General features: G+C 56.4%; 2 protein-coding genes across 8 annotated transcripts; one reads left to right on the top strand and one right to left on the bottom strand.

Annotated features, from left to right (window-relative positions):
- Positions 1–1,309: 1,309 nt before the first annotated feature.
- Positions 1,310–15,291, top strand: XYLT2 (xylosyltransferase 2). 4 transcript variants are annotated; one of them, XM_075169682.1, is made up of 11 exons: positions 1,310–1,473; positions 7,299–7,770; positions 8,258–8,433; positions 8,784–8,986; positions 9,404–9,484; positions 9,645–9,861; positions 10,253–10,429; positions 11,306–11,568; positions 11,682–11,877; positions 12,319–12,652; positions 13,013–15,291. In XM_075169682.1, the coding sequence occupies exons 1-11, from the start codon at positions 1,339–1,341 to the stop codon at positions 13,333–13,335; spliced, it is 2,577 nt and encodes an 858-aa protein (XP_075025783.1). In that variant the 5' UTR covers positions 1,310–1,338; the 3' UTR covers positions 13,336–15,291. The 4 variants fall into 4 exon arrangements, with proteins under 4 accessions (XP_075025783.1, XP_075025782.1, XP_075025785.1 ...); XM_075169681.1 differs by having other exon boundaries at positions 11,237–11,568; XM_075169684.1 differs by lacking the exon at positions 9,404–9,484 and having other exon boundaries at positions 11,237–11,568.
- A 2,074-nt stretch (positions 15,292–17,365) lies between these two features.
- On the bottom strand, positions 17,366–26,457 carry MRPL27 (mitochondrial ribosomal protein L27). Of its 4 annotated transcripts, none has more exons than XM_075169687.1 (5): positions 25,509–26,239; positions 24,420–24,542; positions 23,599–23,666; positions 18,365–18,626; positions 17,366–17,854 (listed from the first exon to the last, which is right to left on the bottom strand). In XM_075169687.1, exons 1-5 carry the CDS (start codon positions 25,510–25,512, stop codon positions 17,748–17,750), a joined length of 564 nt encoding a protein of 187 aa, XP_075025788.1. In that variant the 5' UTR covers positions 25,513–26,239; the 3' UTR covers positions 17,366–17,747. The 4 variants fall into 4 exon arrangements, with proteins under 4 accessions (XP_075025788.1, XP_075025787.1, XP_075025789.1 ...); XM_075169686.1 differs by lacking the exon at positions 25,509–26,239 and adding an exon at positions 26,386–26,432 and having other exon boundaries at positions 17,495–17,854; XM_075169688.1 differs by lacking the exons at positions 17,366–17,854; positions 18,365–18,626; positions 25,509–26,239 and adding exons at positions 22,722–23,129; positions 26,390–26,457 and having other exon boundaries at positions 24,420–24,546.
- Positions 26,458–26,500: the final 43 nt, after the last annotated feature.

Below are 26,500 nucleotides of genomic sequence, written 5' to 3'. Positions count from 1 at the left end.
CCTTTGCACGCTCCCTGTGAGGAGGAGCAGAGCCGTAAGCACCCAGTGAGGGCACCGGGACCTGCGCCCAGCTGCATAACCAGCTGCATGGAGACTGGGGAACCCGGCATCCATGCCTGGCAGAGAGCAGGCTCCTCCATGGGAGGCACTCAGCACCTTCATACACATGGATGTGCCCCCAAGCACACATATACGTGCCTGTGCACACACCCCTATGCTCACAGGCATGTACCCATACACCAACATGCACTCACTAGTTCATGCACAGCCCTGCACCCCTATGCACACACATGAACATGTTCATATATAGGCCCCTGTGCACACACATGCATGTACATAAGTGCCCACAATACACACATGCAGGTGCACACACACATCCTGAGGCACACCAGCACATCCCAGTACATATGAATGTGTACGTGCACATCCCAGCATGCACATGTATCTCTGCACATGTGCACACCAGTGTGCATACACATGTGGACACCCAGTGGACACAGGCACACACTGCAGTGCACACGTGCCCATGCATACCCCAGCACGCACAAACACAACATGCACCTCAGTGCGCACGTGCAGACCCCAGTGGACACATGCAGAAGCACATGCACATTGTGCTGCTCATAAGCACACGGACACCGAAGAGCACACACATGCACAACATGGACAACCCTGCTTGCACGCAAGTACATGAACACAGACACTGCAATGCACACATGCACATGCATGAACTCTTACACACTGCAGTGCATATATGCACACACAATCATATGCATACACACACTCACTGATGCATACATGCACACACAGGCACACATGCACACGCATGGGTACATGCACACCCCCAACCACACATGCACACAAACACACCCACGCACATCCAGTGCACAGATGCACATGCACGCATGCGCATGTGTGTACAAATGCCTACCCCAGTGCCCGCATGCACAGGCATGCACACATGGCGCACACATGCACGAACGCATGCACACCCCAGAGCACACATGCAGACACGCATATTCTCATGGCGCACACATGTATGTACATGGATGGGTACATGCACAGCCCAGTGCCCGCATGCACAGGCATGGACACACGCACGAACACATGCACACCTCAGTGCACACACACGCACAGTCCGGTGCCCACACGCATACCCCGGTGCCCACACGCACCCGCACTGCCACGCGCCCGCCCGCCCCGCAGTCCCCGCAAAGCCACCGCCCCCCCGCGCCCCGCCGCGCGCCCCCGGCCCCGCCCCCCCGACTCCGCCGGCGCGTGCGCGCGGGAAGCGCGCGCCGGCGCAGCCCGCCCTGCCGCGGCGGAGCGGCCGTGACGATGGTGGCCAGCGGGCGGGCGCGGAAGCTGGCGCGGCGCTACCGGCTGGCGGTGGCCACGGCTCTCGCCATCCTCTTGCTCCAGGGGCTCGTCCTCTGGACCTCCGCCGGCCTGGACGAGGAGGGACCGGCCGAGGTGCGTCGCGGGAAGGCCGGACCGGCGGCCCAGGGCCTGCCGGCGGGGGCCGAGGGGTCTGAGGGGGCGGTGAGGGGACGGGGGAGCGGAGGCAGGTAGGGGGGAGATAAAGAGGCTGGGGGGGCGGTGAGGGGGCTGAGCGGGGTAGCGGGGCGATAAGGGGGCTGCAGGGACGGTGAAGGAGCTGAGGGGGACGGGGGAGACAGGGGAGGCGGTGAGGGGCTTGAGGTGGGCGGGAGGCCTGGGGGGGTCATAGGAGGGAGGTGCGTGCTGGGAAGGGGCCCTTGAGGGGAGGGAGGCCCTTGGCGTGGGGGGCAGGTCCTGAGGGGGGCAGTGCCCGGGGGGGATGGCGTGTTCGCTCCCTCTGATGCTGGGAGGGGGCACGCATGGGGTGCCCCCCCTCCCCCCGAGTGTCTCTGTGGGACTGGCGAGGCCCTGTCCCAGGACTGGGTCCCTGGAGTGGGTGGGGGTCCCACAGGCCCCAGGCTGCTGTGGGGCGGTGGCTGTGGGGCAGGCAGCAGGCCGTGGCCTGTGAGGGGGCTCCTGCTGCAGAGCTGTGAAGTTGCGGCACCTGAGAAGGGGACCCTGTGGCCCAGGGGGTGTCTGTTGGGGTCTGGCATGGGGTGGGGAGTGTGGGAAGCTTGCCAGGGGTCTCAGGCTTTTCTGTGGTTTGGGAGACATTGTGGGGAGCTGGGGCTGGTGATACCTGAGCCAGAGAAATATGAAAACACATGGTAATTCAGAGAGCAGGGGAGAGCACGCACAGCAGCTCAGGAAGTTTGTGGTGGCTTCTGTTTGGCTGGTCCAGTCAGGGATATCCCTATAAAGTGCGAGGGTACAGCGACCTTTTGCAGTCGTCTGTTGTCTTTATACCAGCACTCCACTAAGGCAAAAGGCGTCACCTCTTTTTTATGTGTGGGGAAACTGAGGCACGGGCTGGCAAAGGTGTTCGCCCAAGGTCAGACTCGGAGCAGGTGTCGAGGAGGACCCTGGCCTCTGGAGAATGCTGCTGCTGCCTTCAAACAAAGCTCTTGATCTCTGGGTTGCTTATTTGAATTTATTTATTTGTTGTGAGCTGCCTGGACCATGTCCAGGCCCGCTGCATCTGGGTGGACCAGTGGTTGAAGCTGGTTTTCTCCAAGAGCATTGGGGAGGGGCTAAGAGTCCCTGTATGGGCTTCCTTGGCGAATGTCTGTGTGGCACCAGAGCCCCTCATTTGGGCAGGACCCTTGTGCTCCAGGGACTGTAGGGACTCCGCGGGCTGCTGACAAGCCCCAGGGCGATGGTGTAGTCAGGTTTGGCAGGGGCAGGGACAGCATGCGATAAGAGCTGGGAGTTGTATGGTGGGGCAGGCGTGGGATGAGTACGGTAGCTGTAGCAGAGCAAAGCCAGTGGCCGTGAGGTGAGAGCTGGGGATCTCTGGAGGGGAGAGAGCTTCCCCTTCTGATTGTGAGGTGCCTCCCTGGTGTGGAGGGTGACCCCGAGGTCAGCGGGTCTTTTCATAGGACTGGAAGGCTTTCCCTGAGAGCAAAGAGGTGAGAAGGGAAACTGAGCAGCCCCTTCCGGGGAGGAAGGTCTCTAAGGTGACCACTCACTCAGCGGATTAATTCCCAGCCCCAGGCCTTCTCTTGGGACACTAGGAATGGACGTGAGCACCCTCATGTGCTGCCATACGCCCATCACCAAAACAGAGCCAGGGAATAAATGCGGCAAGGAGAGGGGACGTGGAGTTGCCTGTGATCCGGAGGCAGTGGGAGCATGAGAGCAGACCTGTCTGGCAGCCAGGAGTGCCCGACTGCCCCTTCCCCTTTCCCATGACCTTGATCAAATCACTTTACCTGTTGGGGCTTTTCCTTCCCTCTCTGCACCATCCCACACCACTTGTCTGCTTTTCTCTTCTCTTGCCCTGTGCGGCCTTGGTCTTCACCTGGTTTTCCCTGGTCTCTTCCCAAAACTGAGCTGGGCAGCTAACAGGTTTGGCCATGAGTCCCCTTCACCTGGAGAGGGGATGGTTCACCACCAGCAGCCCTGACTCCACAGCTTGGGAACAGACAAACCTCTTCAGAGAAGGCAAAAACCATACTGAACTTTAGAGACAGCCCAAACCCATTAGCAAGCTGGGAAAAGTCCAATTAACCTTTATTTCTTATAAGATGGCAAAACTCTTGATTTCTGTGCCCTCCTGCAGCTTCTGATTTTGGCCAGACCTGGAGGAGCCACCATTCCCCAGGTGCATTTCTGGTAAAGCTGGAGGAACCCTCGCAGGAGAGCCTGACCTTGCAGCCGTGGAAGGATTTGGGGAACCTTGGGATCTCTGAATTGCCAGAGTAAATGGCTCCTTCCCACTAATGGACACAGCTCTAACCTGGCTTGTCCCTGCCATGAACCAGCTGTGATTCACTCTGTAGAGCAAAAATGAGACTCGAGTCTTGTAAATGCCGTGAAGCGTCCAGAGTCCAGAGCTCGTCTTCCCCTCCAGAACAGCGCCTTCGTCTGGGGCACCCTCAGTGCTCGGAGGCTGCGCTGCAGCCCTGTGCCCTGGGCTGGCGGCTGCCTGCGCTGCCCAGGTGTTCCCAAAAGGGCTGCTCTGATCTCGGCTGGTGGCAGCTCCTTTCTGTGTCGTGCTCGGTTCTTCAAAGCCTACTGGTTTCCTTTTTTTCCCTTCATAGGGGAGGGAAGAGCTTCCCCTGCTTGGCAGGCTCCATCCCCAGTGGTTCCCTGATATGAACTGAACAGAGGCTGAGGGAGGATCTTTGTCCTTCACCAGAGCAGGTTGTAAACCCATCTCGCACCAGCAGCCCTGACTGCTTACTGCCCTGTAATGGGCTTCAGCCACATCAGAGCCACCAGCCCAACTGTCCTGGAGAAGGCCATGCCGGATCGTGTCGCTTCTCTTTGCAAGCCTGATGTCAGGGTCCTACAGGCTCCCTTTATTCACCAAACAGATGCTTTATGGTGTGCAGACCAGCAGAAGTTGGATCAGTCTCCATCCACCAGGTCAACACTTGAGTTTCCTACCTCCAGGAAGCCAAATTGTCTTGTTCCACCAGGATCAAACACCACAATCCCTGTCCAGACTGAGAGATGGGAGAAGAAATTCCCATTAGTACCTAGCCCTTTGCTGATAGCATCCCTGCTGCAGACAGCGCGAGCCTGTCTGCACACAGAGGTGGAAGCCTGAGGGACCAGTGTGGTCCTGCCTCCATCGTTGTGACACCAACAGCTCCTGAGCGAGCACAGGAGCTTCCTGGAGCGCTCGGTCCACGGTGGAGGTGGCACAGGAAAATGCAAACCGCAAAGTGTCCTCGTGGGTGGAGAAGAGGATCTGTTACTTGAGAGAAGTGTTTTAGCCCAGTCACATCTCTTCCCTCACTTCTCCTCCTATCTTCCTCCTTCCAGGCAGGAGGCAGCACCTCTCTGGGGCCTGTGTGTTGGTGTCCTCCATGTGCTGTGGCCGCCAGAGAAGCTTCCTACGAAACATCTTTTCTTCCAGCTTTGCTGGGATTCCTTGATTTTTATTTTTCCCCCCAAAGAGCTTGTTTTTAGGGGGCTGTCTCCAGCTATTTTAATTGTGAAGTTTAAGGCTCTGCTGCTGCAATTGGCAATCAAGCGTCTGGATTCCTCTGGTGACTTTGGAACATTTTTGCGTCGTTTTTGCCTGATGAATGTTCATATGTGGCAGACACCAGAGTCAGAACCAGAGGGGGAATCCTGCAGGACACCAGATGCTGTTAGCTCTGCTCCTTGCAATGGCAGAGCTTGGAGATGTTGGCGCAGTCGGACCTGAGCTGGGGATAGGGTGCAGGTAGATGCCTGACCCACGGCTCCGTGGCACTGTGGGGGCGGCAGTGTCACATCAGGGGAGGCAGGACAGGAGAAGTGACCTCTGGCTGGCGCCTGGAGTTGTCTGAGTGTGTCGGAAGGAGAGGGATGGGGAGCCTTACCAAAAGTCCCGTACACTAGTCTTAAATACACCAGAGCAACGTGGCTGGAGTCGTTCCCTGCCTGGCTGGGGTGGAGGGATCGTTCTGCTGTGGTGCAGTAATTAGAAGCCATTGAGTTCGTTAGCTGGCAGCTCCGGAAAGGCTGGCGATGCTTCTAACGACTTCCCTACTGGGGAAGGCAACCGGGCATGCTTGCGAGCTGGGAACCGGGCTCCTTCCGGGGGGCCAAGCAGGAATGTAGCCGAGGGTGGGCATCTCGCAGGGGCTGTTCTCAGAGGCAGGCATGTTGGGGAGCAGAGGGTGTGAGCGGGGCTGGTGGGTCTCTTCCTGCAGGAACAGGGCTGAGCCCGCGGAAGAGACTCGCTCCTCGCTTGTTGCCTCCTGATTCCCCTCTCCTGTGATGCTCAGCAAAGAAAACAGGTTTATAACTCTTGAACAGATGGTCCTGCGTGGTGACTAATGAACGGTTCGCTGCCTGTCTTGGGCCACCTGTGATGCCTGTCTGGACAGAAGGGGACTCGGCGGATCCTCACTGACGCCAGCCCCTTGGAAGTTAAGCGGTGGCTTGGCCCCTTCCTGGGTAGCCGTGGTTTGCAGGCTGTGCCACCACAACATGGGTAGTTCAGGGATACTGGAGCGGGCAGATCTTGCCAGTTACTTTCCAGCCTTTGTACAGCGTGGTTGCTCTTGACCATGACTTCCCAGCAGCTACGCCCACAGGGGCGCTTGTGCAGGGGGCTGATTTGGTCCCACAGTCCTTGTGAGGCACCTGCCGATCCTCAGAAGATTCTGTTGCCCAGGAATAGCCCCCGATGCATTTGCTGCCTCCCACAATGCCTGGCGCAGCGGCTGGGCAGGCAGGGTTTTGAGGGCATTGTGAGATAGCCCTGGGAGGCCTGGTGGGAGCAGGCAGCTGCTTTGCTGCCTGCCTGCCTGTTAGCCAGGAGCGCCTGCGGTGGGCTGGGGGCATACGGCCCCAGCCCTGCGGGCACAACTCTGGGAAAGTGCTTTCCCACAAGTGGCTCTCGCAGGCATCCAAACTTCCCAACTCTCTGCTCTCCCCAAGGCAGACTCGTTTCTGTTCATAGCCAGCCTGGCAGAGGTAACGAAGCGTAATTAACTACTCCTTTTACACATGCACTTGGCTCGGCGGGAGGGTTTCTTAAAGGGATTTCTAGAGAAGCTCGCGATTGCAGTGACTGCTCCAGCCCAGCGCAGGGAGCCACGGCCCAGGGAAGGGAGTGTGGGCAGGGCCTCATTCAATGCCCCTCCAGTGCTTTTAGCCCTAGAAAGTGCAGCTGCAGCCACCTGGGACCCCGGCTCCCAGACAGATGTGCTGGGCTTGGGCTCACAGCGTGATCTTGGCAGGCAGGAGCTGGTCCATCTGCCTCCCAGTAAAATAACCACCGCCAGAGCAGCCCTGTGCTCATCCCCACCGTGCGGGGGTGCTCCTGCCCACCCAGGACCCCAGAGGATGGCTGGTGCAGACACAACTGACCTTGGCCGTTTAGTCTCTTGGCGAGCCCGGCGACAGAGAGCAAGACCTTTGTGCTTTCAGGGTGCTGTGACCACGGGGTCTGCAAATCGGAGTCTCCCTTGCTGGCATACAGAGGGGTGTCCCTGTGAGGGGGGCATAGGACCATGCAGGGACGTGCTGTGGGGTCTTAGCCTGGGGTTTTAGGTGGCAGAGGGGTGGTGTAACAGAATCCTTTGCTGCATGGTGGCTGCTCCTGGAGCACCTGGCATGTTGCAGCATGGACTGGGAATGTTGAGCGCTGGGGACAGGGATGCTCTGGGGAGCACGTTGGCAGGGCCGGGGGAAAGCAGGTCTGAGTTAATGCTGTCTGTCGTCTCTTCTGCATGTGCCTGGAACTGAAACAGGAGCGGCAGAAAAAAGCCAGGTTGCCCGAGAGCAGTGACGGCTCCAAGGACTCAGACAGCTCTGCCGGGCGCCGGGGCAGCGCCAGCCGGAAGCACGGGCGATGGCGGGGACGGCTGGACAGCCCTGGGGCACTGGTGTCCAAGGTGGTGAGAGCCGTCACGGTGAGACACAAACCAGGACGGAGGCTGCCAGGCGCGCCGGACTCCTCCAGCCGGAGGAACCTGACGGAACCACGTGGGGAGGCCCAGCTGGCCGTCTTCCAGCAGGGCGACACGGGCAGCGTGGAGGGGGCTCCCCAGCCCACCGAGAACAGCTTCACCCCCAAGTGCGAAATCACAGGCAAAGACGCCCTCTCGGCGCTGGCTCGGGCCAGCAGCAAGCAGTGCCAACAGGAGATCGCCAACGTGGTGTGTCTGCACCGCGCCGGCAGCCTCATGCCCCAGTCTGTGCCTCGCCATTGCCAGCTCTTGGGTGAGTCCTGCAGGGGTGTTCCCAGTTGCCCCTGGGCATCGAGAATATCCCAGCCAGGCACGTGGGCCACCTTCCTTATGTCACCAAACTGTCCCACCTGGCAAAAAGCGGCCTCAATCTGTCACTGATTCCCAGATTACCGCTGCCTCTGTAATCCAATCAAAGCTGTGCCAGCCTCCTTAAGCTGGGCTGTTCATTCTGGCCTGCAGAGGTCAGAGCCAAGCTCAGCTGTATCTTTTGTTTTGAGGGGCCAAAGAAGGACACACCCAACCTCCCCCCCACAATGTAGCCCTGTCAATTTAACGCAAGGGGCTGCGTGTGCCACCATGGCCTGGCACTGCAGCGTGTTGGGGTTTGCCCGAGGCCGAGCTCTTCCCTGCTGTCCTCTGCCTTGCTCGGATCTCCCTGGTTTATCAGGAGCTCCGGGTGGTGGGGCAGTGGGTGCCAAGGCTGGGGGTGGCTGACAGTCCTCTCCCTCCCCGTGCAGGTAAGGTCAGCCCTGTCATCCAGTGGGATGAGAGCCGGCTGCAGCAGGCACCCCCCAGCAAGCCCGTGCGCATCGCTTACATGCTGGTTGTGCACGGCAGGGCCATTCGCCAGCTGAAGCGGCTCATCAAGGCTGTGTACCACCAGCAGCACTTCTTCTATATCCACGTCGACAAGGTAAGCAGGAGCGACGAGGGGAAGGGAGATGCTAACAGTGCCCGGATCGGTCACCAGGACAGGGTGCAGAGCTGGGGCGTGGGTGGGCAGTGAGTGGAGGCACAGCATCCAGTGTGCTGGAGGAAGTGGCTGGGAAGGGTTTGTCCTTGCTGCCGGTGGAGCTGTGACCCTCCCACCCCTATTTCTGCAGCCCCAGGGAAGCAGGATCTATGCCTCCTGCCCAGAGCAGTCTTGTCTTGCTGCTCTCCTCCCTGGAGTGGAGGCTGCCTTAAGGGCTGAGCCTGGGTTGGCAGCAAGGAGGCCCCGGGAAGGCGAGCTCCCTGCTGACCATGAGCCGTGTTCCCTGGCAGCGCTCCAACTACCTCCATCGCGAGGCAGTGGAGCTGGCCCGGCACTACCCCAACATCCGCGTGACACCCTGGCGCATGGTGACCATCTGGGGAGGTGCCAGCCTGCTGAAGATGTACCTGCGTAGCATGAAGGACCTACTGGAACTGGCTGAGTGGCCCTGGGACTTTTTCATCAACCTGAGTGCCACCGACTACCCCACAAGGTGAGGACTTTGCTGGGGCAGGGGAGGACGATGGAGGTGTTCGGGCTGCATGATACTGCAGCAGACTTGGGAGGGGCAGGGAGGAGCAGGGAGCTGAGGGAGAATGGGGTTGGAGACTGCACCCACGTGCTGGTGATGATGCTCCAGGGCCAGGCTGGTCACTTCTCTGCAGAGAAGCCCAGCCAGTACCTTGGAGGCTGTTTTTTCCTGCCATCTGGATGTTGCAGGGGAACCAACAAGTGAGGCACCAGACAGCAGAGGGGCCACGTCTGTATCTCCCTAGCGATGGGGGCAGGGTTTGAGTCAGCACCTACCAAGCAGCCTTAGGCTCTTTTTGTCTGATGGCTCTTGCAGAGTGAATGTTTACTGGGCTGCTTTACCGCAGGGGCCGTTAATGCTTTCTAATTTGCATCTCAGGACCAATGAGGAGCTGGTGATGTTCCTGTCCAAATACCGAGATAAGAACTTCCTGAAGTCTCATGGCCGAGACAACGCCAGGTAATCCCAGCTAGAGGCAGAGCTGAGCTGGAGGAACAGAAAAAGGAGGGATTTCAGAAAAGAACTGACACACTTGGGGCAAGGGGGGATGTTCTGGATGTAGCTGCACCCAGCAAAGTGGCTGACACCCCTAACCCCTCGTCATTGTCCTCGTTCCCAGGTTTATCAAGAAGCAGGGCCTGGACCGCCTGTTCCACGAGTGTGACTCCCACATGTGGCGGCTGGGTGAGCGCCATATCCCTGAGGGCATCGTGGTGGATGGGGGCTCCGACTGGTTCTCGCTGACGCGCAGCTTCGTGGAGTACGTGGTCTATGCCGACGACCAGCTGGTGTCCCAGCTGCGCCAGTTCTACACCTACACGCTCCTGCCAGCCGAGGTGGGTGCTGGCTGCAGGGCACAGGCTGGATTTTCATCCCCCATATTAACATCTCTGTCCCACTTCATCGCCACCGTGGGTAGCTGTGAAGGGCACTGCTTTGTGCAGGCAGCTTTGTGCCTCCCTTTTGCCCAGACCTGCGTATGAAAGAGGGGAGAGAGGAGCAGACAGGTCAAGGCACATGTTTATATCCAACCCTGCTTTAGGTCCAGATGCCCCTTGGGACCAGATGAGGACTGCTGTGGGCCTTGTCTCTTACGCATTGCCTTGTGCTGGGAACAGGGATAGGTTTCTATTCAGGAGCCTATCCTGTTCCTCTGTGAGTGAGGGGTGGGGAGGTCTCCTTTAACCATCCCCACTGGTTCTCCTGTCCCTTCTCTGCCATGCACAGTCCTTCTTCCACACGGTCCTGGAGAACAGTCACGCCTGCGAGACACTGGTTGATAACAACCTCCGAGTGACCAACTGGAACCGGAAGCTGGGCTGTAAGTGCCAATATAAACACATAGTCGACTGGTGTGGGTGCTCCCCAAATGACTTCAAACCCCAGGACTTCCTCCGGCTACAGGTGAAAAAGATCCTCCTTTCTCCTCCTGCTCTCTCCCTTCCTCCCTGTCTCTCTCCCCTCTGAGCTCCCCTGCAGGCGCACTCCTGGGTGCTGTGCACACCTGCATGAGCCTCACCCCAAGGGACAGGAGCAGGATTGGCTCCCCAGCACACCACATGTGTCTGTCAATGCTCGGACAGTGGGATTACGCTGGCTGTTCTGCCCAGCAGTCAGGCTTTTGCTTGCAATGCTGCTCCTCTTCCCAGACTTTCTCTCCCATTTTCCTGCTCTTTCCCTGAAGACCTATCAACTTGAGACAAATACCTTTTCAGTAAAACCACTTCAGAGTGCTGTCCTCTTTGGCAGGACAAAACACCTTGTGACGACCTGTCTCCCATGCTGTCAGTGAGTAGGGACGTAGACTGAACAAGGAGGGTTTGAGGGAAATACACCCAGCCCTGAAAAGAGAAGTTAGCAGGATTTTCGAGCAGTCCTGGGCTTATATAGTGCAGCGCCCTGATCCTGCAAGGTGTGCCACGTGGCCAGGCCTTGTGCAGGTCTCCACAGCAGCTCTGCAGGGTGGGGGCCAATCTGGGTATAGAGATTGCAGCGAAGGAGCTAGATGACACGTGGCTGCTTCTGAGCACAGAAAGGGGGAGACAGTGGGAGAGATGGAAACCCATCTGCATTACCAGTAGCACTCCCACTAATCCTGCCACAGAGGATCCCACATAGAGGCTGGCTGTGCTTTGCTGCTCTTTAGCCTGTGCCCTCAAAGGGGGTGGGATGGGTTCCAGCATGTTTCTTCCCGGTCTGTCTCCCTCACAGCTGCCCCGCTCAGGTGGGAGGGCAGAGGGGCTGCAGCCAATACTATTAGAAATGCCTGTGCTCTTCCAGCAACTCTCCAGACCCACTTTCTTCGCCCGCAAGTTTGAGTCGACGGTGAATCAGGAGGTGCTGGAGATCCTGGACACGCACCTCTATGGCAGCTACCCCCCCAACACGCCAGCCCTGAAGGCGTACTGGGAGAATGTCTATGACCGTGTCGACGGACTCAGCGGCCTCAGCGACGTCACCCTCACCTTCTACACGGCCTTCTCCAGGCTGGGGCTACACAAAGCCGCGGCTGTGCTGGCAGCGAAGGCTGACAAGCTCTGCAGGTGGGGTATTTGCCGTGGGCTTGAGCCAGGCTCTGAGTGGTGGCCTGCATCTCGTGCTGGGAGGATGCTGATGCTCAGATGTGCAACCTCTCCGTCTGCCTCTCTCTCTCCAGATTTGAGCCCCGGGGCTTCCCATCCAGTGTGCACTTATATTTCTATGACGACCGTTTCCAGGGTTACCTGGTGATGCAGGAAGTGCAGAATTCGGCAACTGGGCAGGCAGAGTCCCTGGAGATGTGGATGATGCCCCAAGGAGCTCTGAAGCTGGTGGGTCATGGAGGGCAGGCAAACCGCTTACAAAACCTTGAGGTAAATGGGGAAACTTTCCCTCACAATGTCCACTTTCCTCCCCAGCTTTGCCACACCGTGCTGCCCTTCCTTCTCTCCCCTACCTGCACGCTGTAGGGACAGAGGGACATGGTGCCGCTGTCATGTCTGAGAACAAACCTTTGTCCAGGAGTTTGGCTTCTGTGTGGGTTGTGGAGCTGATCAGTGGGGAAAAGGCCTGAAGGGGATCTTTCACGGGGGAGCTGAGGCTGTGATGCCCAGCGCCTGCAGCTGCAGGAGGCATCACACAGCTGGATTAGTGCTGATGTGGTGCAGGCAGGCAGGAGAGCTGTGGAAGGTGGAGTGTGCAGCTTTGGGCTCCGAAGTTTATGCCTTCCCTGGTTCGGGGAGGTGAAACACAAAACCTGAGCTGATAGTGTCTCCTTGCCAGCGTCCCACTGCTTGTGCCTCCTGTCCTTCAAGGTGGGCACGGAGTGGGACCCCAAGGAAAGGCTCTTCCGCAATTTTGGAGGCTTGATGGGGCCTTTCGACGAGCCGGTGGCCATGCAGAAGTGGTCGCGGGGCCCCAACCTGACGGCCACGGTGGTGTGGATCGACCCCACCTATGTCATTGCTGCATCCTACGACATCACAGTGGATGCCGAGGCAGAGTTCACCCAGTACAAGCCCCCCCTCAATCGGCCCCTGCGCCCTGGTGTCTGGACTATCCGCCTTCTCCAGTTTTGGGAGCCCCTGGGGGAGAACCAATTCCTGGTGGTGCCCCAGACCTTCAACCGCAAGCAGCCTCTCAGGAAAGGTGAGGATGCTCTGGAGTTTGGGGCTGGGTGGGGAGGTCTCCCTGTGGGCAGTCCAAGGCGCTTCCCCCTGGTGCTGGCCTCTCTGGGCTGTAGCTGATGACAAGGCAGGAGCCACTGGTGTCCCCTGGCCCGTGTGAGTCCTCAAACCAGGCCCCTGGGCAGCTGTGGAGGCCCGTTTGTAGATCAGATCCATCCCTAAGTCCAGCAGCAGCACCTCTCTCCTCAGGCTGGAGGAGGGCTGGGGTTGCAAAGGGACAGGGTGCTGAGCCCAGCTGGGAGGGTGGCAGTAGAAAGCGCAGGGTTGCCGGGATGTTGCTGCGCTGCTGATCCCCTCTCTCTTCTCTCCCTGTCCTGCCCAGATGACAGCAACTGGCTGCATGGTGGGCCCCCCCGCAATGAGTACATGGAGCAGAGCTTCCAGGGCCTGGGGGGGATCCTCAACCTGCCGCGCTCCGAGGAGGCAGAGGAGGATGCAGTGCGGAAGGCGCAGCTGACTGGCAAGGCACTGGAGGACTGGGCGGACGGTGCCATCAACGCCTTCTGGTCTGTGGCGGACATCTGTGTCGGCAGCCCTTCCGCCTGTGCCTCCCTGGAGACCTGCAGTAAAACTTCCTGGAGCTCCCTTTCCCCGGACCCCAAATCAGAACTGGGGCCCGTCAAACCTGACGGGCGGCTGAGGTAGCAGGAGCGGCCGGGGGGGTGGCCTTGGGAGCGAGGAGCATCCTCCGTCACTGGCGTGGGGGCGGTCTCCGGACTACATCACCCCCTGCGATTTGCACCATAGTCACTCGAGGAAGAGAGAATGGGAACCTCTGGGTGGGGGAAAACCTTCTCCTGTGGGGTATTTTGGGTGGAGGGGAAGGAGTGAGGTCGGTCTTGCCCACTTCCCCCAGGAAGGGGCACTTGCTGGCCGGGGAGAGCGTGCCGGGGTGCCTGTCACGGCGGGGGCACGGACAGCGCCGGCGGCTGGGAAGAGCTGCGTGTTTGTTACTGCAGGCCTCGGAGCCTCAGGAAAGGGTGATGGGGGAGGGAGGGAAGGCTGGTGGATGGGCAGGCTCTGGACCAACTCAGCACCCTGCCCAACCCTGGGCTGGATCTCTGCAGGATCAGGCCCTGTGCTGCTGGCTGCTCCCCGGGAGGGCTGGTAAGGGACTCTAGGGACAGGCAGAAGCAGAACGGGTTGAGGCCTGCCATGTGCATGGAGCTTCTGCTGGCCTAGGGTTTGCATCTCATCCCCTCCACCCCTGCCCTTTAGTTTGTATTTTTATAAATATATATATAGAAATATATATGATGCAAAGTGCAATAGAGACGAGACCCCGTATTGGCCGGGAAGTCCTTGTGTCTCCATCTCCCCTCAGCCTGTAACATACCTTGTTCTCTTGGGTGTCCTGGTGCTACAGGACAGGGTGCTGGGTCGTTTACATTTTTTTTAATTATTATTATTGTTATTAGTGTTGTTGTTATTATTATCATCATTGTTATTATTATTGTTTTGCTGTTTCCCCATTTCCTGCTGGGGGCTGCTGGGGAACTGCACCCTCCTGCCCCTTGGGCAGGGTTGGTTGTGGGGTGCTGCCTGCCCTCTGAGGCAGCTGCCCGACTGTGCCAAATGTTTGGAGCTGCTGGTGTGTGTTGTGTGACGGCGAGCAGGGGAGTGGTCGCTTCATGGTTCAAGTCCAACAAGCTGCTGTAGACCCTGCGCCCTCCATCTCCAAAGGGACGTCCCAGTCCCCTGCCAAAATGCCATCCACGGGGCTGACATCCTGCTGCGGATGAGGCTGCAGCTTGCTGTGCCTGGAGGGCTGCCCGGTGCCATGGCCCCTTGGCCCAGCCTTTTCTTTTCTTCTGGGTCGGCAGAAGCTCTCGGGATCTGCTGTGCTTCCCTGGCCAAAAAGCAGAGGCGAGACAAGGTCCAGCTGGCTCCATCCGCTGTTCGCTGTTTCTGCTTCCCCTTCCTCTGGAGGGAAGAGATGACGCTTCCTCCGGGGAAGGGGTGCAGTGGAGCATCCCCTTTCCTCGCTGTCCTCTTGGGCTTGGGGACTGCCTGCGACATTCCTTTCTCGAAGTCTGATGCTGCATGGAGAAGAAGGAAGACGCTTCACATGTACCGTGCTGCAGGACTGCAGCGGCAACTCACGTGCAGCCTGCGCAGGGCTGGGGCAGGGGAGCTGCTGGGGATGAGCCGGAGCTGGAGCCTGCCTGGCCCAACCCCTCTGCTCAAAGCAGGGTCAGCACGAGCTGGTGGCTCGGGGCTTGGCCAGTTGGGTTTTGCTATCTCCAAAGATCTGTGCCATCCTTCACCTTCCTCCAAAGCACAGGGCTTCCCGACCTGAGAGGGCTCATGCTCCCAGGGTTTAAGGATGCTGGTGGTGCAAGAGGCACGTTGTGAAACGGGTTCCTCCTCGCGTTGAAGGGAGATGGAGACCTTGCTGCAGATACCTGCTGGCACACTGGCCCACACCTCCTGCGCCCGCTCCCTCGCAGGGCGTGCCGGGGCTGGGGAGGGACGCCAGGCGAGAGGGGCCATGCAGGGCCTGGTCCCCCTGCAGGGGAGGATGCCAAAACTCTGTGTCAGAAGCGTTATGTAAAGTTGTCTTAAATATGCAACATCACCACAAATATATCTATATCTCTACAGTGCCGTGTGTCGGGTTTTTGCAGCATGTGCTGGAAGGGGCGAGGGGTGGGGGGGAGCTTGGTGGGTTTCAAAAAGGCTTCGGAGGGGCTTCTTGCCTGTTTGCAGTGCTGGTGAGGGTGTAAATCCACCCTGGGCACCAGCGTGTGCGGTGTGGGGGCAGGGGTGGGCTTGTTCACTTGGGTGATGCGCGTCTCAAACCCAAGCTGTTGTTATTTCGTAGCCCGTGGCCGGAGCTGGGGGCCGGAGCCCGGTTAGGACCCGCGTTTTCACCCTCGGAGCAGCGGGAGCTGCCTGCTGGTTTTCTGTGCAGAGGCCGGCCCTGGCAGCAGGCGCCCTGCAGGTACTGCCTGGTCAGATTACTGAGCGTTGACATTGCGCTTACGTTAAAATGTTAATTAGCTAATTAATCGGCTGCTCCTGATGCCTCTAGGGCTGGAGCAGAGGGCCAGGGCTGGGAGCCTCCCGCAGACCAGACCAGCTTTCCCTCCGCAGGAGCGGGGGCAGCGCTGGGCGGTTCCCTGCCCGCCGACCCGACCTGGGCAGTGCCGTGAGGGGCCAGAGAGTGACACCCGGCTGCTGCTCGGCCGGACAGCGATGCTCTGGTAACCCCGGCACGGGGCCGCGTGGGGCTGGGGCAGACGAGCTGGGCTGCGCCGGGCGTGTCTCCGCCGGGGGCCGCTTGACTCCGGAGGGGAGAGGACGAGAGAGCCTGGCCCGGATCGGGGCCGCGTTTGCAGCGCGGATGTGCCCGCCCGCCTGGGTCCCGCCCCGCCACGCGCCGCGTCGCCACGGCAACCGCCAGCACGGCGTTCCATCCGGCGAATGTAGCCAGTCCCGCTGGCGGCCAATGGGGGCCGGCGGGGGGCCGTGCGACAGCCAATGGAGGGCCGGCGGGGCGGGGCCGCTGCCGGTGCCGCTGCGGCCGCGCCGTGCGTCCGGCCCCGCCCCTCCCGGCCCGGCCCCGGCCCATGGGGCGCGGGCAGCGGGCAGCGGCTGCCGGTAACGTGCGGTGGAGGCGGGATGGCGCACCCCAGCGAGACCTCGGCGCATACGGCGGCCGCCGGTGCGGCCATGGACAGCAACGTCCTGGCCATCGTCATCGCCGCCAGTGAGTGGCGGGCGGGGGCTCCGGCGGAGCCGGGAGCGGGGCCGGGCGGGGGCGGCCGCCGGGCGGGATCAGCCTCCGCCGTTGCTTCCCTCGGGCTCCGCCGGCGAGACGACCCCCCCGCCCCCGGGGCGTCCCGGGGGAGCGGTCGCTGCAGCCCCCGGTCCTTCTCCGGGGCTCGGCTGGCTCCCGGGGCTGGGGGCCGGGTGGGGTTGGCGGTGCGGGGACGGGTGGGCTCCGTGGAGCAGAGCGTGGGCTGGGTGGGAGCCGCGGGTTCCCGTAACGCCAGAGCGCTGGCGAACCGGCAGCCTGCCGAGGTGCTGAGTGTGAGCCGAGAGCCCCGGCCCCGGGCGGGAGGGCGCTGGGGTGCCGGGGCCGCGGTCTGTGCGGGGGCTGGTCCCTCCTGCAGGGGTCCGGGGGCTGTGTTGGGTCCAGGACGGGGCTGAGCTCCTCTGGCTCTGCGGCTTGTCCCTGGTCTCGTAGGGAGAGAGATGTTGGGCACAACGGGACTTCCAGCGTCCTCGGGACGGGCAGCAGGCGAACCCGACGGCTTCGCTGGGGCTTTTCCAACCTGCTCTTTGCTGAGACACCCGGAGGGTGAAAGGGGGAGGTGGCAGTGAGGTCCACGGACCCAGCAGGCCACCAGCTCACCTGCCTCTTCTCCCTTCCCCTGGCAGCGGTGTCCACATCTGTCTTCATCGTGGCAATCCTCATCCTGCTGCTGCTCCTGTACCACCGGGACCCCATGTGCTGCCAGTTCCTGTGCTCCTGCCGCTTCTTCCAGACCCCCAGCCAGTATGTGAGTGTCCTCCCTCTCCTCCTCCTGCCTGCGAGTCCCCGGCTGCCCCCCAAGCTCTTGTTCCCTTGTGCTGGGGTCTGCGAGGCTGCATCGCCGGGCTCTGCTCCTGCAGCCTGGCTGGGCTCGCTGATGGACATGGGACCTCTGAGCAGAGCCGGACTCTGCCTCCTCCTTGTTCCCACTCTACCCCAGAGATCCATCCACCCAACCCTGCCTGGCTGTGCCACTGGGGGTAGTATCTCCAAGGCCCAAGACTAGCAGGTTCCCCAGCTCCCCACGCAGCTCAGGAGGGGTGTCCTCCTCCACCGGCACAGTGTGTGGTGGTTGGGCTCTGTTTTACAGGGAAGGGACCCAGTGGGGAAGGGATTTTGAAGCTCAGGGTGAAGGCAGACAATGCCACTTACTAGCACTCACATCCCCGGCAACTGGCTTTCATGCACAGCTCCCAGGCGCGGAGCAGCGAGAGATGAAGCCCTTTCACTTGCATCTGTAATTTCCTGGGGCTGGCTTTCAAGTGGGGAAGCTGGTGATGGAAAAAGAGCAGCGTGTTCAGCCAGTGCTGTCTTTGTGGTGGTGGCTGCCTGGGGAAAGCTCTGCTTCCAAAGGCTGCAGGGATGGCTGCTCAGGGGAGGGCTGTGGGTACCACTGCAGAGTCCCTGGGAGAAGAGAAGACATCCAGCCTCAGCTAGCAGGGACGGAGAGACTTGTGCCATGAAAGGCAAATTTAATAGTCCAGCACAGGCTGGGAAGTCCCCAGCAGAAATCACAGTGGCAATGGGCTGTGCTGCTGGTATCCCCTGCCCACTTCGTTGCATCTTCTCCTTTTCCCCTCTTCCTCCCTGCTCCCTGTCCATGGCACGCATGGGGAGAGGACTCGGATGCCGCACTCCTCGCCCTGCAGAGCTGCTCCCCAAGGCTGTGCAGGATGTGCCATGAGCTGCAGAGCCTTCGCTCTGGCTCTTGGGTGGGTGGTTAAAGGAGAAAGCATCTTGCCTTTAGCAAGGGGCTGTGTGGACAGATGGATGTGGATGCGAAGAACTATATATGGAAAGGGAACGTATATAGGATGTCTTTCCATCAAAAAAAGTGAAGCAGTTGTAGTGGTGTGAGGCAGCTTTCAAGCAGGTGTTGTTGCTCTAATCAGTTATTAAAACAAATAGTTGTACCTCCAGCCAGCCTAGTTTCTTGCAGTTTCTGTAATGGTGCCGTAGGGCCGAGACAAATGGTTCCTCGGTTGTTAAGAGCAAAAGTAAATCTGTCATTCGTCGTTCCCCTTGCAAATCCCTGGTTGCTCTGGGAGTCTCTGGACTGTTTTCTGCTGGCAGAGATGGGGCTTTTCTGAGAGCGAGGAACGGCCCACGGCTCAAGTCCTGGCTCTGGCTCAAGGGGCTGCTGTCCACGAGAGGGATCTCTGCTGTTGCTCAACACCTTGACAGGGAATCGAGTTTAACTGGAGCAAGACTGCTCGGGAACAGAACAGCTATCGCTCTGCAGATTTGCTTGCTCCATTATCCTGAAACGACTTCCTCGGTAGATAAGCATTTACAAATTCTGTAACCCTGAGCATGTGACAGAGCTCTTACCTACACTAGCGGAATAGCTGGGTTATTTTTTTGTTGTCCCACATAGAGAGATGGTTCTGCTGAGCCCTGGGCCCAGGCTGCTGTCCCTCCGCCTATGCTGCATAGCGGTGCCAGCTGGCTTGGGCCCTTACAGCAGGAGGATGTGGCCGAGCTGTCAGCATCAGTAAACAGGCAGGCAGAGGTTGGCAAGAGCTGCATGAGCCAAATGGGCAGAGGTGGCAGCTCGACCCCTGCCCAAAGTCCCGCTTTCCAGGCTGTCCTGTGTGAGCTGGCTGAGCAACGCTTGCTGCCGGGTGGGATGTGAGGGATTTCAGCTTTGCTCATGTCCTCCTTCCTGACCCCTCGTTACAGGACTGTCCCCCGCCCTACTTCAGCAGCAGCCAGCGGCTGGTGGGTCCCCAGTGCGGAGCATCACGGCTGGAGAGCGCTGCTGAGAACCCTGGCATGCAGGTGACGGCTGGGTCCCTGATGGGAGCTGGGGGGGAAATGGTAGCAAAGATCCTGATGAGCTTGGGAGGAGACTGTGGTTAGGGGGACCTTGGGAGCTCCTATAGGGAGAAGGTGCTGGACAGCAGGAGCATCTTTGGGAAGTGCTGTTGGTATGTAAAAACCTCCGGGCAGGGGGAGCATGGGGTGCAGGGATACTGCAGAGGATACCACCACACACTGAAGTGTTTGGGCATGAAGTGCCAGGCAGATCCCTCAGGCCTTGGGATTTGCAAAGCAGGTCATGGTGTAATTACCTCCTGGGAGGGAGGATTTCCTCTCTCAGGGTTCAAGGAAGGGCACCCACAACTTTGAAACCTGAAGTAACTCCAGGTGGCACTAGGCCATGAACTTCCAGCGAAGAGAGCCACCGCCACACTGACCTTTCTCTTCTGGGCTGGGCACTTCTAGGGAGACGAGCTATTCTGTGTCGGACCCCCCAGCAGCTACCAGCTCCCTTCCTGGGAGCAGCCCCGCTTGCCAAGCTATGAGAGCGTGCGGAAGAAAGATCGCCAGCGGGAAATCCATCAGATGATTGCCGAGAGGTTTGGGCTGTGGGCAGAGCCTTCCCAGGAGGTAAGCTCTCCCTCCCCTGCACGAGGGTGCTGGCAGAGGCCAGGGGCAGTCCCCCCTCTGGTCTGTATCTGGGTGTTGCTTCAGCAATTTGCAGTAGCTAAGGACTCTGTTCTCTGCGATTGCCGTTCTCTGATAGCCTTTATCTCTGGGAAGGGCACAAAGTATACCAGGAGGCTCCTTTCGTGTACATCAGTGCCGGTTAATGATTGATCTGTCCTGGTGTGTTTGCAGAAATGCCTGTGCCAGGAGGCAAGTAGAGCTGCTGATGAAAGGGCAGGCCCTTTGGATCATCTGCTCTGTACAAGCCCAAGCTGGGAATGTTATTTTTAGATCTGTAAGGCTTCCAGGGTTTCTTGCTCCCTTCTCCCTGCAGGACACCTCTGGGAGACGTCTCACTATTACCTTGAAGTGTTTATGGCTTATTTATGAGCAAGAGGCTTTGCCTGTTATGACATTTAAGATTTGCACTACTGCAATAGAAAAGAGAAAAGCGAGTGCACCTGCCAAGTAGGTCCTGCAGCAGCAGCCCGAGACTCCTGTTGAACAAAGAGACCTCATTGATTAAAGCAGAACAGAAACATTTGAAACCCTGAGTAGAGCACTAAAGGTTCACCAATTTACCTGGATTTTGGGCTCTTAAAGTGGCACCATAAAATTTGGCAGCACTTGCCACTCGCTGTTTGGAGCTGTAACTAATGATACCTCCCCTGAAACCAGAGCACTGAGGGCACAGGAGAGTAAAGCCCCCAAGGATGAGTACTTGAGGAACTGCAATGGGAGCTCTTCCACAACATCCCTGTGCCACTCCTGTCACTCACTATGCCAAAATAAATGTAACAACAGCCCGGAGGTTCCTTTCTGCTGCTGTGCTTGCTAACAAAACCTGGGTAGAAAGCCTGGTTTGAAGGTGCTTGTATAAATCCCAGTAATTGATCCTTGGTCAAAGGAAAGCAAACAACAGTCCTGTTTTAACAAAAGTCAAGTCTTTTCTGACCTTGCAACACGTAGTGACAAGTCCTTGAAGGGGGACAGGGAAGAGCAGGAACCTGGCACAGAGAGTGTGAGGGGGGAGTGGGTGGAATGTCCTTCTCCAGTGGATTTCTGCCCTGCTGTGTTGCAAACCAGTGCTAAGTGCTCATTTTCCAGGTGTTCATCTAGCCAGCAGCTCGCTGCTCTGAGGACTGCAGGAATTTAATTTCAGGCTGGTGGTGCTTGTGAGCCTTGTCATCTGCTCTGTAAGAAGAGGTGGGATAATCTCCTGGTTATTTCTGATCAGCTGTAATGCTCTTCCTCTCTCCTCAATAGATGCCGCCTCCCTACGAGCATGCTCTGAGGCATCCTCCAGCTTTCTCAGGAACAGTAATAAGCTCAGAGACCTTGGCCAGACATGGTGTGCCAGACCTTTTCCAGGCCCCTCTCAGCTACCAAACTCAGCGAAACACAGACGTGTAAGGCCTCGGCCTCTGCGTTCTTCTTCTTCCCATGGTGTCAGCGACAGAAGTGCCTGTGACATCGTTCTCGTCTGCAGGGAAAGGCTGAACCTCAGACCTCTACCCAGATTCGCAGGCCAGTCAGACCCAGCCAGCGGAGACATCCCTCCCGCAGCACCAGGATAACCACAGAGCCACCGCCAGGTATCACGCTCTGAGCAGAGGAACCAGAGATGTCTGCTCGCTCTTCTCTGGCAAACACGGTTACCAAAGGTGACGGACCAGCTGCTTGCTTCTACACAAGAGGCAAAGCCAAGGTGAAGGTCTGCCAGCCAGAGCTCCTCCAGGCAGCCAGTGTTACCGTACCTCTGTGAGGCAAGCACTGCCCCGTGTGCCAACGATCAGACCTCAGACAGCGGTCATGTGCTATTTCACTTATTTCTTAGGCTGTAAAATGTTTTGCTTTATTTGTGTATCGGATACCAGGTGGTAATCCTCACATGTGAGCAGCAGAACGAATCTGCATCAGAGCATCACTGTGTGCTCTCTCAGCAAGTCATCTGTGACTGAGAGCAATTTTGTACGGCCTTCAGAGAGATTCGGAGAGGCTCCAGGGGTTGTGTCATCTGCTGTACACAAATACGACCACCGAGATGAACCCTGTGACTAGATACGCAAGCTGAGAAAGAACAGGAGAACCGTGGATAAAATAGCTGGTGGTCTCCATGAAGAACATAAAGCAAAGGTGGACATGTGTGGCTGACCCAGTTTACCTAGTCGTCTTCTGCAGAGCAGACAGTCTAATAATGTCAACACTGGTGTCCTCACACCACCAATTTTGATAACCTGTTTTCTACTGCAGAGACAATGTTTCAAATTGTTTACAAACCTGTAGATAAAATGAGATCAGTTTGGCGACGGGGCATTTGGGCTCCTTTCTTTCAAGCAACATAAGCTCAAAAATGTCATGGAATGACTCGGGGAAGACAAAAGGATAAGTCTTCTGGATTATGGCTTTATGATACACCTCCAGCTGCTGAGCTTCAAATACCACCCCAGACTTGTGCATCTTACCAGGCACTCTAAAATTAGTCATGAGTTTGCTTTACGAGCGTGAACGTGCCTCATGTGGCTAGGAAATAGAACACTTTCAGATTTTTGAGTTAATCATTGAGGTGAGTTAGATAGAAGGAAAAATCTAGCTTCCTAGGATGCAGAGTTAGGTGAAAGTGGAAAAGGATCTGTTCTGCAGTATTTTGAATTAAGATACAAATATAACAGTAATGTCTAAAAAATGAGTAAAAATAGATAGAATTATTAGTGGGACAAGTCCTGACATAAGAGTGATTCTAGAGAAAACTCATCCAGTGGCACAATGGAACAGGTTCTCCAGAGGAAGGCAGCTCAATACTAAATGAACATAAGTAACACATTCTATGAACAGCCAAGACCTTCAGCAGCCCCATAGTGTTTATTAAACACCCTTAGAAATGCCAGCAGGTGATCCCAGTGCCTGAACACTGACCATGTGTGCTTTAGGAGCAAGAAAAAGTCCTAAACTGGAATCTTCATGTCCTCGGATGCCAGTCCAGCTGGAGCGGTCTGTCCCAGCTGCTCCTTCCCATCCGTCCCTACATGACGCAGGAGGCTCAGAGCATGGTGACCAGTTTAAAGCTTCCTACTTCTGTGGTAGGGATAACATTGATAAAGGTTTTATAAAGAATTGCTCCTTTGGGTAGACGACAGATCACTTCCCTGCTCTCGCTGCTGCGGGGCGGAGGTACGTAGACCTCTTTAGTGTATCTCACAATCCCATCCTCCAGGGCATAAAGTGTCTTGTTACGGCCCATCCCCACCTGGAGGAGGATGAGAAGTGTTAGAAAGGAAAGGATGGAGCTCCACCACTAAACCAGATCTGATCATTGGTCTGCCTCGTTCAATATCCTGGCTTCAACAGCATCTGTTGCTTTGTATTTTAAAATAAAAGAAAACCACACTATTTGATTCCAGCAATCAGTATGCAGCAGTGCTCATTACAAGGGAGGAGATACCAATTCCACCTTGAAGCACAAGAACTCAGGCTGCAGAAGTGTTTGGGGATATCCATAACTTTCAGTTCTTTCCTCAGTCACATGGGCACAGGTGTGACTCTGAGCAGGCTCTGTGACTAAGAAATACCAGGTAATGAAACTCAATTTCAGGATTATATAGAATATAGGGAAGAGCATTAAGAACTAGCTTGAGGGAGAGGAGGCACTGAGTACAGGACTCTCTTGCGGACTGCTGTTCTCTGAGAACGAAGGAAGAGATGGAAAAGGAACTTACGTGAGCCCCTGGATGCCAGCGTATCAACCGCTGCGTAGCCAAAGTGTTGCCTGCGTGCACGAATGCACCTGCAACAGAGTGACAGAGTCAGACTGCAGAGAAATGGAGCTCCCCGAAGCCCTGGCAGAACACAAATGGTTCCAGGACTTACAAAACCCAGCTTTCTGTGGGAATTTTCTAAGGAAAAATTACTTCAAATGCTAAAAGCATCTATACAAAAAAGGTGTTAGCAGGAAATAAAGGGTAATTGATATACAATGGCAAAAAGCAATTCCAGTCTTGAAAAGATTACTTCTAGGGTACAAGGCATTTTCTGGTTGCTGAAGGCATTTGTTTTATTACCTTTTACATCGATATGTTTTTGTCAGCAAAGCTAGTAATTATTAAGCACTCAGCTGCACGAATCTGTACTTTGGCTTCTGCTGAGCCTCATAATTCTCCCCTTTGCAAACATCAAAAATGCCCGGCTTTTCAACACAGCGTGGGGAAAAAGTGCACGTCAGTTATTAAGTGTCCCACAGCGTACCCTCCTCCCAGGCTCTCCAGAGAGGCAAAGTTAGAATCAAAGTACATTTTCTGTAGGCAATGTTGGCTGGCTGCTCGCAGGCCCATCTGGGAGGGAGGCTGACTCACCCTGCCCTCCTGCCGGCTACTCTTGATCATGAGGTTCCACTGAACCTCCCCTCTCCTTTCTCTTGGAAGAGCGCCCTGGCCACCTCCTACTGAAATGCTCAACAACTGACACGCGTACCAGGGGAGCAGCTGTGAAGAACCCAATGAAACACAAATAAGACTCAGCAGATACTCAGACCTAGACTTACCTTCTACTTTTTTGAATCCATAGCGCTTCCCAGGGCTGCGGCCACCTAAATTCTTTGAGCTGCCCCCAGTTTTCTTAGAAGCACATCTGACAGCAATCAGGCTTGTTTGTGGAGTAGTTAGAACTAGGTTCAGAGCAAGAACAACAACAACAACAACATCAGCTGAAAAAAAACTATTACACATGCTTTCTTTTTTCAGATTCAAAGGATGTCAGTTAATACACGCTTTAAAACTAAAGGCAAAAGAAGACTCTAAGGAAAAAAAAAGTACTTCCAAGATAAACCATAATTAGACCACCATGGCCTAAGTCCCCTGCAAAGAGGCCAAATCTCAAGTACTGCTGCTGCCCAGGGAGGAATAAAAGTCTCGGCAATGATGTTAAAGGACATGCACAAATTCATGTTTCAGCAAGGCCTTGTAAAATGAGGTACAGAAGTTACCGGTTGCTGTGGGTTGGCCTTATATTGCTTTGAGAACAGACAAGTTGTGATCTCTGTTTCAGTTTCCTGTTCGATCAAATGGCATTTACTTACATAGTAAATATTTTGAAATCTTACAAATGAGAAGACTCCAATTCAGGACAATATATAAGCATATACAGAATTGCTATCCTGAACATATTAATTGAAGCATTTTGTGCAAATCTTTGAGTTACAATCAGGACAAGCCAAGGAAAAAAAAAATTAGTTGTTACAGACACTGATTGTCTCTGGAACACAAATTATTATTCACACCACAAACTTCTTCCTTAAACAGACAAACAAAAGACACTGACAGAAAACACACTGGTTTTCTTATCAAGAAAGCTGACCCTCTAGTGAACTTCTCTCTGTAAAAAAATGACTGAGATATAATTAGTTATTTTTAAAAATCTCTTCACTACCTCCTTTCATGCAGTCAGCAGGCAAATCCCATTTTTCTAAATCCCTCTATTCAACCTCTTAAGCAGCAGGTTAGTACGGAAGAGTGGTTATCATAACTGGATTAATTTAATCTTAATTAAATTATCATAGATACTCAGTGAGCTAGAAATATTGTTGAGAAAAGGGAAATCACCCTACAAAGAACCATTAATTTCAGGAGCTTACCCATTAAGTAAAAGAAAGGCTCTGAGACGTGACAAACTACAGGGAAGTAGGCAAAGATGAACGAGTTACAGTTTCATATACATAAATTCTACAAGTTATAATCCAATTAACTTCTATCAAAAAAACTACAAGAGCTTCATTCCAGGGTTAGATTTGGTGATGCATGAAAGAAGCTTGCTAACCAAAAAATGAACCTCAGAGCATCAGACATGCGGGGAAAAGTGGTTATCTAGAGAAGACTGAGACAAAGAGTTTGTAACTTGATTGAAGTTATGTTGGAAATCAGTGGAAAAAACTTCACAATTCTGAGGTCCTACCAAAGAAACCATGAGGATATTTCTGCCTGTAACACTTCTAGATTAAAAAAAGGGATTTTTAAAGCCTCCTGACCATAGCACTGTGCAAGGAGAGAGCAGCACCCCTTGCTGTTTGGTATCTACCTAGCACACATGAATACTGTTTTTCCAAAGGCGATTTTTTCACCATGAAGGCAGTCAAGCAGCAGCACAGTGAGGTTGTGCAGTCCCCATCTCTGAAGATTTTCGAGGCCAGGAGGGATGAAACCTTCAGCACCTCGGCCCCATCTCAGAGCTGAGCCCGCTTTCAGCAGGTTGCATTATAAAGCACCTGAGGCCCCTTCCCGCACGAATGACCCCGCGATGCGGTAGCGCTAGGGCCTGAAACCCTCCCGTTTCACCACAGCACCGCCTCAGCCGAGCCGCGGCCTGAGGTAAAGGCGAAGGCCTCGACCCCGAGCTACCCGCAGCGGTCTCCCCCGGGGCACCCCCTCCTCAGCTCAGCCTCCCGCCCCACGGCCGAACTCCCTCCCTACCCCACGGAGGGGTGAAGCTGGAGGTGGGGATGACCCCTCACTCACACAGCCGCCGCAGCGTCGCCATTTTCCCCAGCGCCACCGCCTCTTCCTCTTCCGGTGGGAGGGCGGGGCGCGCGCGGCTGGCGGCGGTTGGTCCGAACGCGCGTATGCGCGCGCT

This window comes from Calonectris borealis, chromosome 20 (assembly GCF_964195595.1).
Source record: "Calonectris borealis chromosome 20, bCalBor7.hap1.2, whole genome shotgun sequence".
NCBI lineage: Eukaryota > Metazoa > Chordata > Aves > Procellariiformes > Procellariidae > Calonectris > Calonectris borealis.
This window is presented reverse-complemented; position numbering and strand designations above follow the sequence as displayed.